Source organism: Eucalyptus grandis, chromosome 9 (genome assembly GCF_016545825.1).
Source record: "Eucalyptus grandis isolate ANBG69807.140 chromosome 9, ASM1654582v1, whole genome shotgun sequence".
In the NCBI taxonomy this organism is placed as follows: domain Eukaryota; kingdom Viridiplantae; phylum Streptophyta; class Magnoliopsida; order Myrtales; family Myrtaceae; genus Eucalyptus; species Eucalyptus grandis.
This window is the reverse complement of record NC_052620.1, coordinates 15,861,817-15,878,676: the sequence shown is the minus strand read 5'-3', so window position 1 is coordinate 15,878,676 and position 16,860 is coordinate 15,861,817. Positions and strand designations below refer to the sequence as shown.

The following is a 16,860-nucleotide window of genomic DNA, read 5'->3' as shown; positions in this document are numbered from 1 at the left end:
ACCTGTGGAAATTATGTTCGCACCATCGTGTGGAGACAATAATCCTTTAACAAACTGCGTTGGATCAAGACCACCTACATAACTCAAAAATATGGACTTAACCAATTCGGGGGACTAGTAGAGTATCCCAAGAACTCTCTAGATAATCGGGTTTCTACAGTGTATCCTTAGATCAATTAAAGAAAATCAGCTGAAGAAAACTAACTAATTTGAAAAATTATTGCTTTTACTCATTCTCTTGACAGTAGTTACATCTATGGTAATTGGTCTATGAGAGAATTGTTTTTATACACTTGTTATTGAGAGTTTAATACTTTTATCAATTGATCAAATTACTGAGTTGAAGATGTTCATAACAATATTTCTACAGGCACATTAGGAGACGATAATGAGAAATTTTACTAATAAAGTTCGTCAGCCAACTCCTAATCTGCCATATGACAGAAGAGAAGTGCAAGTTTTCAAACTCCATGCACGCAAACGTTTTCATGCCTGACCGTAATATGATGAACTACCTATATTGGGACAAGAAATGATATCACTGACTCTCTGAGCTTAGCTTATTGCTCAGTTGAGTTTACCCATTTATACGTGTGTGTTACTGACAAAAACGAAATGCCGATGCGTACATATTACATTGTAACGTTTTGTTATTTTGTAAAAGCTAAAACAATTAGTCATGTACGATGGAGTAGGCAACAATTTGGGACACAATAGTACAAAGTACGATCATTTTTTTTTTTATCGGTCTTACTTTATTCATATTCTAACTCTTTCTCGAGATTTTTTGACATACCTCCTTATAAGGCGTGGGAGTCGAAACCCACTCTTAAAATTAATTCGTCTCCACCCTAATCCCCCTAAGAATGTGGGGATTCGAACCCTACTCTCCCTTGTATATTGAAAAAGTGGCCACTTTACTCCAGTGGTTAAGTACGATCGTTTGAGAAACTTCTAATAGCGCAATTCATTCGTTCGAGGGGAACCTATTGCCAACTTGACTTTAATGTCATATGATTAATGTACTTTCTATGAACAGAATTAATTCATCTAGCGTATTCATCGAGCGTGAATAATATGCACTGTCATGAATGACATTGATAATGAATAAGGGTCCAAGACTGATATCCTTGCATCCATAACCTATTCGAAACAATCTGTGTTAGGACGCGTTGACTTGCATAGTTCCGGACGTTTTTGCCAATCACGGGTGGATATGTGCAAGTATGGTTTCCTCCCAGTAACCTGTGAATTGAATTAGGCAGGACCACTAAGAGGCGGGTGATTTGGTTGTTTAGAAAAACTTAGAAATTTTTTCCTGAATACATGATGGACATTATAGATGGTGAACTGGCACTATAGAAACGTATATACTTTTGCATAATCACAATTTTCTATCAAACAAATACTGGAACCGTTTAAAGAATAGAAGAAATGTGAATCAAATTTATAGTGATTGGCCTTCCACTTGACCTACTCTCTCTCCCAACTCTTATAGTCCAATGAGACCGGAATTTACTATGTACTTCTTGAAATATTATGGTTTGTGCAAAATGTAATGCTTCAACCTAAAGCTTCAGGAGTTACTTCTACAAATTCGAGCACCTCTCAAGACACTATATCACTCTCCCTTTAGATTACATATATTCATACCCTCTAAGGAGATTTATAATATAAAAATCACTTAATTTTGCACAAAAGAAAGCAAGACAAATGCAACAAAGAAACCACTGGGATTCGCCTCAATGGCCACCCTTCCAACATGGAAGGGGGAGGTGAAGGGTTCAAATCATCACCTTCTCAAGGGGGATGGGGTGGGAACGAGTAAGTTTCAGGAGTGGGTTTCGATTCCCACGCCCTGCAAGAGGTAAGGCAAAAGTCTGAGAGTGAATGTAGAGTAGGCATAGAGTAGGACTGACCAAAAAAAAAAAAAAATGCAACGAAGAGAGAGCTTATTAAATACCACCAAACCAAGTTTTTAAAGACTTTCGATTTTCAAAATAGTCATAAAAGCTTTATCCGATCAACTAGCCATTCTTTGACCATCGAAACGTCCTCATACGGAACATTAAAGGTCGATTCAAAAAGTAGGACACTTTGCTTCTATAATTTACTTGACCTATCTTTTGCTTATCTAGAAATGGAAAAATAGATTTGTTTTTCTACAAATTACTTTTAGCAAATGCAACACTCGAAGATAGTTGTAATAACAAACTTGAGTCTAGTTCAAATTAAGAAAGAGCTAGTTTCCACTAAGATTTGTAAAGGCTCATATGTAGAATCATATATGGGTGATCGGTTCTTGAGCTAGTCCAATAGGGAGGACCAATTCCCATTTTTTGGAACTGGGGACCGGACCAGATGATCCTAGGATCGGGAATTGGATCAAACCAAATGGTCCGATCTAGTCCAATCTAGTCTGGCTACTTAGCCAAAAAAATATATATATAAAATTTATATAAAAAAAACCCATGGTTATTACAATTTTAGGTTTTTTGCTATTTTTAAGAAATTAAGAAGTATGTTTTTTTTTTTTCAAAAAAAAAAAAAAGGTCAGTCCGATCCAATCCAGTTCCTCCCCTAACCGAGAACTAGATCAAAAATCACTGGTTCCATTTTTATGGTACCAAGAACCGGACCGATGCCCTCGGAAACCAGACCAAACTGGTCAATCTGGTCCAGTCTGGACAGTTTCCAATCCGGTCGATCCAATATGTCCATCCCTATAACCATCCGCTTTGTCTATAGCATGTACTACTTCTACAAAAATGGTCCTCTCGACTTTTCATGAAATCTTATGCTACGGTCTAGTCACCTTTTGCAAGATGGCTCTTCTAAGCACCTTGACGTCCTTAAGATCTGTAGACTATTCACATCCTATTGGTCCATCCAAGTTTTAATGAACTCTCATTCTACGGATGGTTCTTCTTTTACAAAGGTCTTTACAGATTCGACACATTTCCCATCAAAAAGCTTAGCTTGTTCTCCTTCTTGAGAGTCAAACATGCTTTCGATATTCTGTTGTTAACACTATATGCATATGCTTTGTGTATACAGAAGTTGTTCATTTTGCACAGTTAAATACACATATTAGTAGTCTTTGATTACATCATAAGGAATTTTCTCAACAATCTAAGCTCACCAAAGTGAGAAAAAAGTATTAAATAAACTTAGCCTACAATTGTAATGTTTATATGGGTGAAGAACAACTTGTCCTTCTCTTTCTCTATTTTTTTTTTTTTATTGCTTCTTTGTAATTGTCTTGACCTCTTACTTAGGGGTAAGTGGTTTTAGGTTCCATACAAGTTTCACTTAGAACTTGAAATCTACTCATTCGAACAGGTTCCCCATTTTTTGGAACATGAAACTTATCTTGTAATCTAGAACTTATCTTATTTACAGGTTGTAGGGTTAATTCCAAGGTCTACCCAAATTCCACCCATATTATTAATTGAATGATTGCGGTAAATTATCATTTTTAATGACCACCACTTGATGGTATAATTTACTGACCATAACTTATATTTAAACACATGAACAATATAAAATATTAAAAAAGTAGAAGCCTCGGTCATGATATGGAAGTTCAGAAGAGTGGTTTTAAATTATACACTCATCATTGAACATCATTGAATACCATAAGATCGCACAAAAATATAAACAAAAAAAAAATATAAAAACTTGTTACAAACTCTAGGTTCCGGATTCCAAGTTCACCAGCCTAGAACCTAGAGCCAACCAGTCAAAATAGGTTCCCTAATTTTTGGAACTTGGAACCTACCCTGCATATCTTGAAATTTGATTCTCAAGTTTTAAGCTCCACTCTAGAACCATGCTCACCCTCACTCTTACTTTTTTTTTTCTCCTTTTTTTTTTTCTAAATATACCTGACTTGGTACTAGATGTCAAAAGACAATATCCTTTCTTGTGTTTTTATCTTTTTTATTCTTACTTTCTTCTTTGGCCCACATTGTCAACGTGTGTCTTTACCCATTTAAATAAAGCCAAAATTACACTTACTTTGATGGAAAAGAACCCTAGGTTTATGTCCCTAAAATGGATCTTCGCGTGCTTAAAGCGCTATAGGAAAAAAAAAAAACACTCACATGTGATTACGAACTACCATGATGTACAAACAGTGAAAAATGTAATGCAAATATAGGGAAAGGTCGATTCAGTTTCTCAATACAATGAGTTAAATTGTTTCTCTCTTTTATTGAACTTTTGTAAAGCTTAAAAGATAAGATCAAAGAAGATAAAGGAAAATTGTCTTCAATTAAGATAATTTTCAATTTACTTAAATATATAAAGATGTGATTAGTTTAATCTACAAAACTCTCTCAAATTTTCGTAATGTATGTCTAAGTTTCATTTGTTTCAAAAAAATATAAATTATTTAAAAACTATTCTCTTGAAAATGACAGTTTGTATAGCTTAAAATAGTTATTCAATGAAATACTTTTTCATTACTGGCAATAATTAATTTATAAAAAAATTTGTAAACGATGAAAATATTTTTTATTTTTTTCATTTTGGTAAGCGAAACAAGTCAATATTTTTTAAATGTATTTTTCTAAACCGTTCATTTTTTATGAAACAAATACTACAGTCTGTACCTAAATTAAAGCACACCAAAATGAATGGAGGTGACAAAATGAGTTTGGGTTGTTCATCGCGTACGTTTAGTGGAACACGAAACAACTCGCGCGGTGGCAATATTGCACGGATTCTGGCAATGTCAGTAATGTCATTATGAATAGTAAGACAAAAAGCAACAAATCGACAAAAAGGCGTCCCGCCGGTTAAATGCTTAGCTTAGCTTCAATAAATTATTTATTTGAACAACGTCTCGCTTACTCAAATTAACTTCGAGGACTACGTCGATGGAGTCTGGCGTCATGCACGTGAACTGTTTACATGCGTCCATTGCTATTAAATTGCACATGACTCGTGGTTGATCCGTTAAAGTACAATCAATTATGAAAATCAACAGTCATGTGGTAGCTTTTCCTTTCGGCCAACATTAGTTGCAATCCGATTGTACCTCAAAATACCCCATGTCCAAAAAATCGCCACTGATTTCTCCAAAAATATCAATATGATGAGGCTATTGTTGTTCCATACAAAATTGAGGGTGTTAGTGAAGATGCAAGTTTTGATAATAAACCTCTAACTTGCCTAATGTTATTAATTTTGAAGAAATTAATGGCGATTTTTGAACATGGCAGATAATTTAGGCTAGTGAAGGTTTGTGATTTTTTAAAGACAAAAAAGTTCGGGACATAATTGGGATTAAATCTAAAATTTGGGGCTTCTAGGGAATTCAACCCTTCTTCATAACCTCAATGAGTTAGAGGAGTTGATTGAGACTCAATATAAAGCGCAATCATGAATAGTAACGAAGTTAACTCGTCGGCCACTCGAGGAGCCGCCCGCTTACATGATAAGGTGCAACAACCCAATTACCACGAGATAGGAAATGGCGTGACGTCACGAGTTCAGTAGAGTGTACGCAACATGTCACACGATATCTCCAGAAGTATAAATCCAAATTTGACCAAACTCAACTGCAACCCCTTTCAGATTAGTCACAAGGAAAACAACTTCCTCCTTTCGATTTCCAGTCCCGTCCAAGCACAATGAATTAACCCTTTACCTCGAACGAAACAAGCAAATGATCTAGTTCAAATATCCATTTAAAATATCACCAATTGTAATAAACGGAAAGTACTATTAGATTGAAACCGATTGAGAGGAGGAAAAATAGAATCTTGTTCCTAACATTCAGATCGAGGCAGATTCACAATCCACCTTCATTCTTTAAATATAATTATACAACACTTTGCAGTGGAGAGATCATCTTTGGATCGCACTAAACCATCGATTTCAATAATTAGCCCCATGATTGGAAACGGTCCCCTGAGGACGCGACACGCTCTATCGGTTTTTCTTCGTCCCGGCGCCCCCCTGAAAATGACGTGAAACGTCGTTACCGATTTATTAATTTTATCTGATCGCCGACCGGCGTTGCAAGAGCTCTTTAAATTAAGGTTTTCCCTTGTTTCTCGAGCCGGACTTTCTGGTGCCCCCGGCGGCCCACCACGGTACTTCAGTCATCCAATTGAAGACAAAATTTATCTCTGGCTTCCAGACAAATGAGACAGCGATTGAACGGGGGAATTTTCTTGCCGCGCGCCATATGGCCTGGAGCGTGGCTCGCGGGGGGTGTCGCATGAGTTCGGTTTCACGCAATTTGGGGGCATGGCTTGTTTCCCGTAATTTCATGTATGATAAAACGTTTTTATATTGATAATAATTTATTTCTAAATATTTTTATAAATAATAAAATCATTTTAATCATTTATCATCCATTCATTTTTATAAGCAATCATTTTAATATATATACATTTTTCAAATTATTCATTTTTACGAACAAACGAGCTACATTGACTTTAATTTTTCTCATCAAGACTCTTATAATTAAAACTAAAAGGGTGTACATGAACAAGTTTTAGCATTTCTAAATCGACATGAATTACAAATGGGTCACGAATTTTACGTACATAATACAATTATCAATTTATAGTTATATCATTGCTAGTCTTGCTCTATTATATTCTCCAGGCCATGAAATTACTAGTTAGTTTTGTGTTATTCCATTTCATGAATCTTATGAACAAAATGCCAAGTTGGATCACATGTAATAGTTGACAGGTGCACTAGTGTGAATTTTTACTCTCCATTTGTCATAGATTTACCAATTTAGAGTTTTTTGTGATATTAATCCAATTTAATGGAAACTAATAGATGGTAAATTTATCACCAATATACCAATTTGGATTTTTTGTGGTCAAAATATTAGTTTGGGGTAAATTTGTTACGGGTATACCAAATTAGGATTTGGGCTATGAACGCCTTTTAGAATTATGAAGTAATGTCATGAAGGTATGATTAATATAAGTTATAGTAACCGTAAGTTATACAACATGATCATGAACCAATTACAATTATAGGATAGTTAATATGCGATAATCAATCATTAGAAGCTATATAATAGCTCAATTCATAAAGCAACTAATCATTACTTTTAGTGAACTGTAACTTGAAATGATAATTTAACAACATAAGTATAGTTAGTTGATTCTTCTGATTGTCATTATTTAATTATGTAAGTGCACTATGAAATAATTTAAACTTTCTCAGTTAAATCATACTATAAATTATGATCAGCCACGATGTTTGTGGGAAAGCTTTTCTCTGTTGTATATTTAACCAAATAGTGAAAATAGAATTACTGCTCCCACCAACCATGCCTCCTGTAACTCCAGTAAAAGACAATAACACCTTGATTAGCATCTCTGTGGGAGAGTGACTACTTTCAATGAACTCAACTAGGTATGGGTAGACAGGACAAAATCAAAGTTAATCAATCAATTCTGTAACCTGCTTCCACTCTAAATAGCAGACTTTGCCCAATGTCCCCACCTCTTGTCTCCATGTAATTAGAAACGTGTAAGATTATTATTTTGGCACTGTTGGCATATCATCTATTCTTGTCCAGGTATGCTAGCCTAATAGCCTTTTGTTACTACAGCCATCTAAGGCCATATATATTAGAAAGCTCTTTCATGTGAAAGGTTTCATGGAAATTCAAACAAATAGATGAGATTCTGGGTAAGGTGTATCGTCTTAAAACAATGATTTTCCTGACAGAATGCGTGATACAAGATAATCGGTTCCGATGGTCAAGATACAATGCTTAGACTCTGATCTTCCTTATTAGTCTGCGTAGTAAGCAGAGGATGAACATGATTAAAGCTTTGAAATGATGGTCAATATGGAGTAGATACGAAAAAGACAAACAAGAAACGAGGAGGAGGACCAGTATAGAATTGCATTGCCATTATTTAAAAAAAAAAAAATAGTAGTTGATTAGTATTTTCAGAAAATACGCAACAAGGAGGCATTTTCGATGTGAACACATATGAATTGGCAATCTCCATGGCTATTGCTTTTTCAGTCGGTTCAATCTATCAAGTCAAACCCATATGTTTCAGGCTATCTTATTTCTAAAACTATAAATAAAATAAAAATAAATAAACAACAACAATCTACATAACTAGGGCAAGTAGCATTTGTTTGGCAAGCCTTCATTATACTCTGCTTTTCCTGCCTTACGAGGGCTGTGAATCCCCTCGGCATGTAAAATTGGACCAAATCAAAGCTGACGCAGGAGCAAATTATTTCCAAAATAATGATATTATTTAGTTGAGGTGATGAGTTCTTAATTTGGTTTGGTTCTAAGGCAGAATCGGGAATTAGGGATTGAGGACCGGACTAGTTGGTCCTAAAACTAGGAATTGGATGGGATACAACTAGTCACTTTTTTTTTCCACTACTTGAAGCCTTCTATTATAAAGAAGAAAAAAAAAGCTAGTCTTTTTTTTAAAGAAATTTTAAAAAGAGAATTTTTAGTTGGTCCAGATCCAATTCCACCTTGGAACTAGACCACCCGGACACTAGTTCCACTTTTGGAATTAGGAACCGAACCAACACTCTTGGGAATCGGACCCAACTAGCCGGTTTCGGTCTATTCTGGGTGGTTTCTGATTCGAGCAATCCCTTTTGCGTACCCCTATTATTTAGGACACTCCTTTGCAATCTTAGATAATTTTATTTATTTATTTTTAGTAGGTATCTGATTAGTTTAATTTATATATATGGAAGAATTTCGAATTTATCTTTATATGCTTACATCTGTATATCTATTTCATATTTTTGTCTCGTAGTTGTGTTTTTTTTTTTCTAGGGAGGGTCGTGTTTACTTTCATCTGTAATTGGAGGAAACTTTTTCTAAGCATGTCTTAGATTGAGATGGGTTACAATAATGGGCATTACTCATATCTATTTTTTCATTAAGATTGCATAGGGTTGATATCCATAACTTATACTTACCAATCCCATGCTCATGTTCATTCACCGAATTAAATAAAATAAGCAACTACTTAATCAAGAAATGCTCTTTCCTTAGCCTATTTATTTTATCCGTTACAAAAATTCAACAATTAGACAAACTCTAATGGCTTAAACTTCTTAATTGATCTATCTAATTGAGTACCCAATTAAGTTTTAGGGCACGAATGATAACCATTTTCTTATAGAAATATATTTTTCTATTTTTATTTTGTGGAAGAATTTCTGAGAAAAAACATACATTTGATAACAACCTAAAATTTATGCTCTTTGAGTAGAATTCATATGATAACAACACAAAATTTCTCCCTTTCGGATGACAATAGCAAATGGTGACAGTGGCTAATGATGATTGGTGAGCAACTAGCGATGATGAATGATGGGTGGCGGCAAGTGAGCAGCCAGTTAGTAGCTAGAGCGAGCGATAAGAAAAGTTTTTATTTCTCACTTCTATTCTAGAAATAAAGAACTAGAAATTTTTTAATTATCATTTCTATTCCAAACCTATTTCTAGACCAAAAATTTGTTCCATAGATAAATAAAAAAAAAAATTTGCGTCACCAAACGGATTTCTATTTCAAATCTATTTTGAGAACAAGAAAATAATCCTAGTTAGAAATAGAATGGTTATCATGCCTGCCCTTAGTCTCTTTATACACAATCAATTCAAGTTTCTCAATTTGTAAATGCCATACTTGAACAAGGGCCATGCTAATCTTCTCTAGATCAGTTTAGTCGGATTGGGTGTCCGACAATGCACCCTTTCAAATTTCGTTAACTCATATTGGTACTATTTCATTTTGTTTTATCAGTTCAAGTGGATTTAAAACAATTTTTGCATCATTAGCCTTATTTACTCCTTCCGCATGACAACTACCGTGATGACCCAATCCGATGAGGGTAAGAAGTGGTCATCGAAGCCAAAGGGCTCCAACAACGAGTGATGGTGAACGGGGTAGGAAGGAACTATTATGGCTAACGATGCAACCCGGAAGGGGGGTGAGTAGGTTCAGTAATGATTTTTTAAACTTTTGCAGATTATTAAACAATTAGCAATCAAGATGATATCTCAAATAGAATCATGTGTGATGATGATAAGCATATTAGAGTGAAGAATGACAATCACATAGTGATTTATAATGTTTAGGTTTTGTAATCAAGCACAAGTCTACTCTAAGACTAATAGTCTTAATAGTGGTTGGATTCCACTAATAACCAGCAAAGAAAATTACAACTAGCTAATGTTGTTCCTTTTAATTGATAGATCACACTATTAGGATACCAAGATCACGAGACATCACTCTCATTTTGCTCGTAAATCCAATACATCAAAAGCATAGTTCCTTGGCAAACCAAGATCATCGATGATATGTAAACAATTTCACTATTTGAACTTATCATGCTAAATGTTAATACTTGCAAATAGTTCGGTAATCATCAAAATATCATAGGAATGTTTTCCAACATGAACTGAATTGCATACCCAATAGGAGGAAAGCGTGCTTGGAATATGTATGTAAAAAATGAAATTATTTTACGGACATGCCTTTTTACGTAATAATAAGTTTTACTTTGAAATTTCAAAGTTAAGCTTACTTAGGCTAAAGCACTATTAGAATGAGTGACCTTTGAAAGGTGCCCAGCTGTATATCAAAGGACAAAACAATATAAAATGGGCCAAAGTCGATAATATCTCAAGTGAGTTAATTGAGAAATGTTACAACTCCAATTTTGGGATAAAAAAATGGTCAAGGTACTCAATTTAAATATGACATGCGAAGGCTAAGATGGGGAAGAACACTTCCAGGTCATATATCAAGAATTATAATTCTCCTTTTCTCTCTTATTGCTATTGTTCATGTTTTCCGGTTTCTATCTTGTTCTTTTATCTACCCGTTTGACATGGTTAAGTCCACATTTTATATTCCACTTTAAAATGTCGGTTATGCTCAAGGGAGAATTTTTAATTAAACCTATTCTAAAAGTTTAAACTCTTAGGGATGGTGCGAATCACAATATTCAATTTTAATGATACCAAATAATCTGCCCTATATCTTATAAAATTCCTAGTGCCTGTCTTTTGTCCAGTGTCTGATTGCCGACACATGGGAGCCATCAAAGGTTCAGATAGTTCTTTTTTCTTTTTTCTTTTTTTTTTATTTTCTTTTTATTTTCTTTTTTTGAGCCAGCAGCATAGTCCCGGGTTTACTCCAGGAAAACCAATGTGATGAAGGTGACAACGACGTTGACAGAAGTTCGATTAACACCTCCTCCACAAACCTCCTTTTCTTCTCTGGCAACAACCCATTTAGAAGGCTCAGGTTACTAGAACCTTCGGGATGTGATGGGTTGATTTGGTCATATGAGGTAGTGAGATCCATGCATGAAATATTTTTGGCATGGGGTGGAGAGATGGTCCCGTGACTTTCTTTTGTGGAGCAGCATTTAGTCATCCACGACATGACATATATGAAGTGAAATTTGAAGCTCGGAAATTATAAATTTGGAACAAGTCAAATTGCCTAGGTTTCTGGAACCTTCGAGATGTGATTGGTCGGTTTGGTCATATGAGATAGTGAGATCCATGCATGAATACCTTTGGCATGGGGTGGAGAGGCAATCCCGTGACTTTCTTTCGCGGAGCAGCATTTTAGTCATCCATGACATGATATATATATGGAGTAAAATTTGAATCTCGGAAATTATAAATTTGGATTAAGTCAAATTGCCATGTGAAAAGCTTAAATTTTTCATAGCGTGTGTATAAAGTACGCAAGAGATGTGATGGTAACTATCCTCGATACAAAAGCCAAACGTTCAAAAATCAAAACTAAACCAATCTGGTTTAAGATGGAAGTTAGGACATCAAAAATCCAATCTCATACAATAACACAATCTGATTGTGATCACTTTTGAACTTTATGTTCTCCCCCCTCAAGCAGGCACCTTGACTTCCTTCGTGCCAAGCTTGTTTACATTATCATCGGAAGTCTCCTTTGCCAATGCCTTCGTAAGGATGTCTGGTAGTTGTAATCTCGTGGGCACTCCCACACAAAATTACATTGTATCAGCCCAGGAGGACTTAAGCTTGAGTCCCCATTATATATTTTGAAGCTTTAATTTGAGGACAAAGTCCAGGTAGGCGTGATGGGAGTGTTTAAGTATATTAATGCTGAACCCGAATTCATCTAATAGTTTAAGCCACTAGAACAGTTGACAATCCCACACTTTTTTATAGAATTCGTACCTGCAAAAGAATTAACATCCCCAGTTCCCAATGGGAAGAGTTTCATATGTAATGCCTACAGCAGTATCTAATTTGGAATCAACAACCAAGAGTAAAGCCTGTTTTGGTCCTCCTGGCAGGCCCTAATTCCCCAATTTGATCTGGAATAATTATAATTATGATCTTTGACCAAAAAAAAGAAAATTATAATTATGATCACCTAACATGACCCAAGTCACATGGACCCTCCTGTTAAAATGATGCTTCTGCTTGCTTCAGTCTCACAAAAATCTGCTGCAGAGTCTCTTTCCGTATTTGATGAGCTTAGAAGAACCGGGGAATTCATATCTGATGTTGAATCCTCAAGATAATCACATATGAATCTTTCCTTCATAGAAACAATCTTCTAAGTAACCCAGCCCTCAGATCTTCCAAGTTAAAAAGCGGGCCAACTAAATGACACCATTCAGATCAACTGCATCAAGAATCTGCTGAAATGAAGAAATATCCTGAAAATAACATCCCGGCCCATTATTCCTTCCTGAGAACTTCTGATAGTGTTGTAGTCTCCAGCAATCATCCAACGAGAATCAAGAACAGAATCTGACAATAATGTTCAACTCGCCCCACAAAGAGGCGCTCTCATCACAAAAGTTCAGTGCATGCACAGAGTAGGAGAAGAATGAGATTTTTTTTATTGCAATGAACATGTTATGCATCGGAGAGACTAAATACAGGGAGAGTTTCAAAATAACCAGTTCCACAAAGCTGATAACTTGATGACTGTGGCTAGTAACTCTGTCCAGAAAACCATCCATTTTGCATTCCCATCCATATTTGTTTCATGCCCTTTAGTATCAAGTAAAGCAAACAATGAATTGCAAGAAAGTACTCACAGGTTTTTAACTTCTACATGCCTACAGGGCTTGTTAATATCTCTTATATTCCCCACTAAGAACTGGACGATGACCATTAAGATATCTTAGACAAGAAAAATATAATCAATGATGAAACTGACATAAACTCCTTCAATTGTCTTTCTATTGTGATTTCAGATAACATTTTTCCAGTGCAAATTAGCCTCAACAGCTGCCCACAAGATTTCTTTCACAAGGCATGCCCTGCAGATAAAGTGGCTACCTTAGAAATAACTGGTCAACAGCACAGTTTGCAGCTGATAATTTACACTCACTTCCGACAAAAAGAATGAAACAATCTTCAGAAAGAACATCAAATTTTGTTCCTAACTGCAACCTCGTCAGGAAACGCTTCATCCTGCTGACAGTCAGAAGGATTTATAATATCAGGAGTGTTATTTGACACTCCAAGCTCTGCTCCTGGATCCACATTTTCTAATCTAACAAAACATAATCTAACATCAAATCCAGCACAAAGAGTTGCAGTATCCACTTTAAAACAGTGCTCTGTGGTCCATGCTTAGTCCAACATCTATAGCAACTGGAAATAGCTACTCCAGTTTTAGTCATAAGCTCCATCGAACTTTCTTCAATCGAATCCAGGAGGTGTAAACCATATACAGATCTTCAAGGATTGGACTGTTTGGAGGGTAGAAGTCTATTTAGACATAATCCTAAGCTGTTATATACCAAGGTCCATTCTTCAACATCCAATCAAAACATTTCATCATTTGGCAAACATATATACCATTTTCACACTGACACCTCAATTCTACCTTGCTGCTCCCAGAGCCTAGAAAATATTTCAAGTTTAATCAGCAAAATGCACCGAGATCCAGAATGGTATATATAAGAATAAATTTCATGCTTGAGGACGCAAAAGCAAATTATAATCTAGCCATTGCAACAACCAATCAGAAAACAAATTCCCAATATTTTCTTATGGAGCTAACTTTTCGTCTAACATTTTTTACATTTTTTAACTTGACAGTCCATTTAACTTCATTTATTTTAATAAGAAAAATCATAAGGTATATGGAAAGCCATGTCTATCATTCTATAATTTTCTCTCTTTTGATACGCAATTTACAATTGACATTTTGCATTTTTACTAGAAAATCTAGAACTACAATTAGTTATTCTGTGTTAAATATCTGTCAACTTTGAGATATTGATACATTGAGAAAAATTCCTCCCACCCCAAAAGCAGCAAGTCCCTGCGCCATTAATAAATGAAAGCCTAACATTTTACAAAATTAATCTGCTCTCTCCGGTGATCACCAGAAGTCCTTGCAGGAACATGTACCGTTCCTAAAATGATGGAATCTGCTCTTATCTCTCATGATAATCTCCCTCATGCTAATTCTTGAAATAAACTTAAAGAAATTATGGCAGTCATCACAAGTCCTCAGATTGTTTATGATCCTAATTGGGGATTCAGGTTCTACATTAATTAGACCGAATGCAGCAGCAAGCTTTCACTGTGAACACGCAGCATGGCTTCCTTCTCCTCCATTTCCACGTCATGGTGAACAGAACCAACTTCTGAGATGTAACCCAAACTCCCAATTTGCATATACAAGTCCTCCAACTTCTGATATATGCTTGACGACTGTGGATGGGAATTATCTCCAGTGTAAAAAACATGTACTTCACTGTTTAACTCAATAGAGCTATATGCAGCTACCTTCTTGATGGACTTCTCTCTCATCCTTAGTCTCACTTTTTCAACAGAGTCCCACCTCCCAGCAGAAGCATACATGTTAGATGGTAGAACATGATATGAAGCAATATCAGCTGCTAACTCAAAGCTTATCGGCCGCAACCTGACCCACTTTAACATTCTTGTGTATTGCACAGGCACCCAGCAAAGCACCCCAAACTCCTGCATCTGGCTCAATGGGCATACCCATTATAAAGCTATAAGCCTCCTCAATATGTCCTGAGAAGCCAAGGATATCGACCATACAAGAATAATGCTCTCTTCTAGGCCAAAGATTCTGATCGTTTGAATCCACAATGTAGCTAAAATAAGCCCGACCTTGACTCACAAGTTCGGCATGGCTACAAGCAAATAAAACTCCAAGTTAAGTGACATAATTTGGTTTTGGCCCTTCGTTCTGCATTCTAGAGAACAGAGCCAAAGCTTCTTCACTCTTCCCATTAACTGCATAGCCTAAAATCATCGTGCTCCACGAAACAACATTTCTAAGACGCATTTCATCAAATAAAGTTCTTGCCATATGAGTACTACCACATTTCATACACATGTCGAGCCGTGCATTCTCAACAATAATATTGCTCTCCATCCCATCATATAAGGCAGAGTCATAAATCTTATTGCCAATGTTTAAACATCCCAACTGACCGCATGCCGATAGGGCACTGACAATAGTCACGGCATCAGGCTTGATCCTGGCCAAGCCCATCCGATGGAACAGTGCGAGGGCCTTACTAGCATACCCCATCTGCACGCATGCTGCAATGAAAGAATTCCAAGCCACTAGATCTCTCTCTATCATAGTCTCAAACAAGTAATCAGCCAATCCCACGTCCCCAAACTTCACGTACATTATCATCAATTCATTTCTCACCATGGGATTATACTCAAGCCCATACTTTACCACGTGGGCATGGATAGTCAAAGCGGCCCAGGAGTCGGGCAGCTCGGCGGACGCCTTCACCACAAATGGAAAAGTAAATCCGTCGGGGCGAACACCCAGAGAACTCATCCTCCCGTAGAGCGAAACCGACTCCACGGGCATGTCATTCTTCACATACCCCCGGATCAGGGTGTTCCACAAGAAAACTCTTGGTTTGTGCATTTCATCGAACAGTTTGCGAGCGTACTGAACGTCACCTAAGATCACGAGATTGGCGAGCAACTGAGTGATGAGGCTGTTTTTCACCGAGAGCCCAGAAGTCAGGACGAGCGCATGGATCTGCGTGAGCTGGTGGGGTTGAGAGGAGCATGCTTTCAGTAAGGTGGCGAGGGTCTGTTTGGTCGGCGGAAACGGTAGAGAGAGCTTTTGGCGGCATTCCGCGAGCATCATAAGGGATGTAGAGAAAATGGGTTCCCAGGATCACATCGAAAAAGACTTGCTAGTTGCTAGCACGACGGCGAGGCCGAAGTTCTCGTTTGAGCTCCGAGCGGGGTAGATCGGCGTCCAGCAAGCTTTGAGACATCCAAGTGCGACTGTCTGTCCGTCTCTAGATTGCCTCGTTCCTTTGAAATTTATCATTTTTCGATATAAAAATGATGCAATCATTTACTAAATTTTGACTCAATGTATAATTTATTTTTATCTTTTTGATATTCAGGTTCCGGTGCGCACGGCCTTCCGAGTGCCCGGCCTCTCAGGGCCCTAACGACGACGACTACCGACTATACCTGAAAGGGAGCTGATCAGAACCCACCACAAAAGCGCTCCCACTTAAAACGTTAGAACGAGAAGATTCGAACTCTCGACCCTATGATGGAAAGAGGGAGAACTTATCAAGTGCTTTTCCTGTCCGATGGGTGACTCAATGTATAATTTGATTTCTAAACTTTTAATTTATTTAATATGATTTCTAAACTTTTGCTTAATATATTATGATCCATGAATTAATTTGTTCTTTGTAATCCTCAAACTACATTCTACATTGCAAATTTAAAAATTCATGTATCACATTGTATATTAAGCTAAAATTAAAAGACTACATTGAATAAATTAAAATTTTATGAATTAAGTTGTATATTAA

The 16,860-nt window shown here is 36.5% G+C and overlaps 1 protein-coding gene and 1 non-coding gene across 2 annotated transcripts; both read right to left on the bottom strand.

Moving 5' to 3' along the window:
• Positions 1-9,630: 9,630 nt before the first annotated feature.
• On the bottom strand, positions 9,631-9,735 carry LOC120288626. The gene has a single exon (XR_005546729.1). It is a non-coding gene; the product is annotated as a U6 spliceosomal RNA (small nuclear RNA).
• Positions 9,736-12,186: 2,451 nt separating this feature from the next.
• Positions 12,187-16,189, bottom strand: LOC104418403 (pentatricopeptide repeat-containing protein At2g01510, mitochondrial). Its single transcript, XM_010029732.3, is given in 3 exon segments — positions 12,187-14,596; positions 14,599-14,924; positions 14,926-16,189. Coding segments are annotated over 3 exon segments (1,773 nt in total). The 5' UTR covers positions 16,170-16,189; the 3' UTR covers positions 12,187-14,393.
• Between the last annotated feature and the right edge of the window lie 671 nt (positions 16,190-16,860).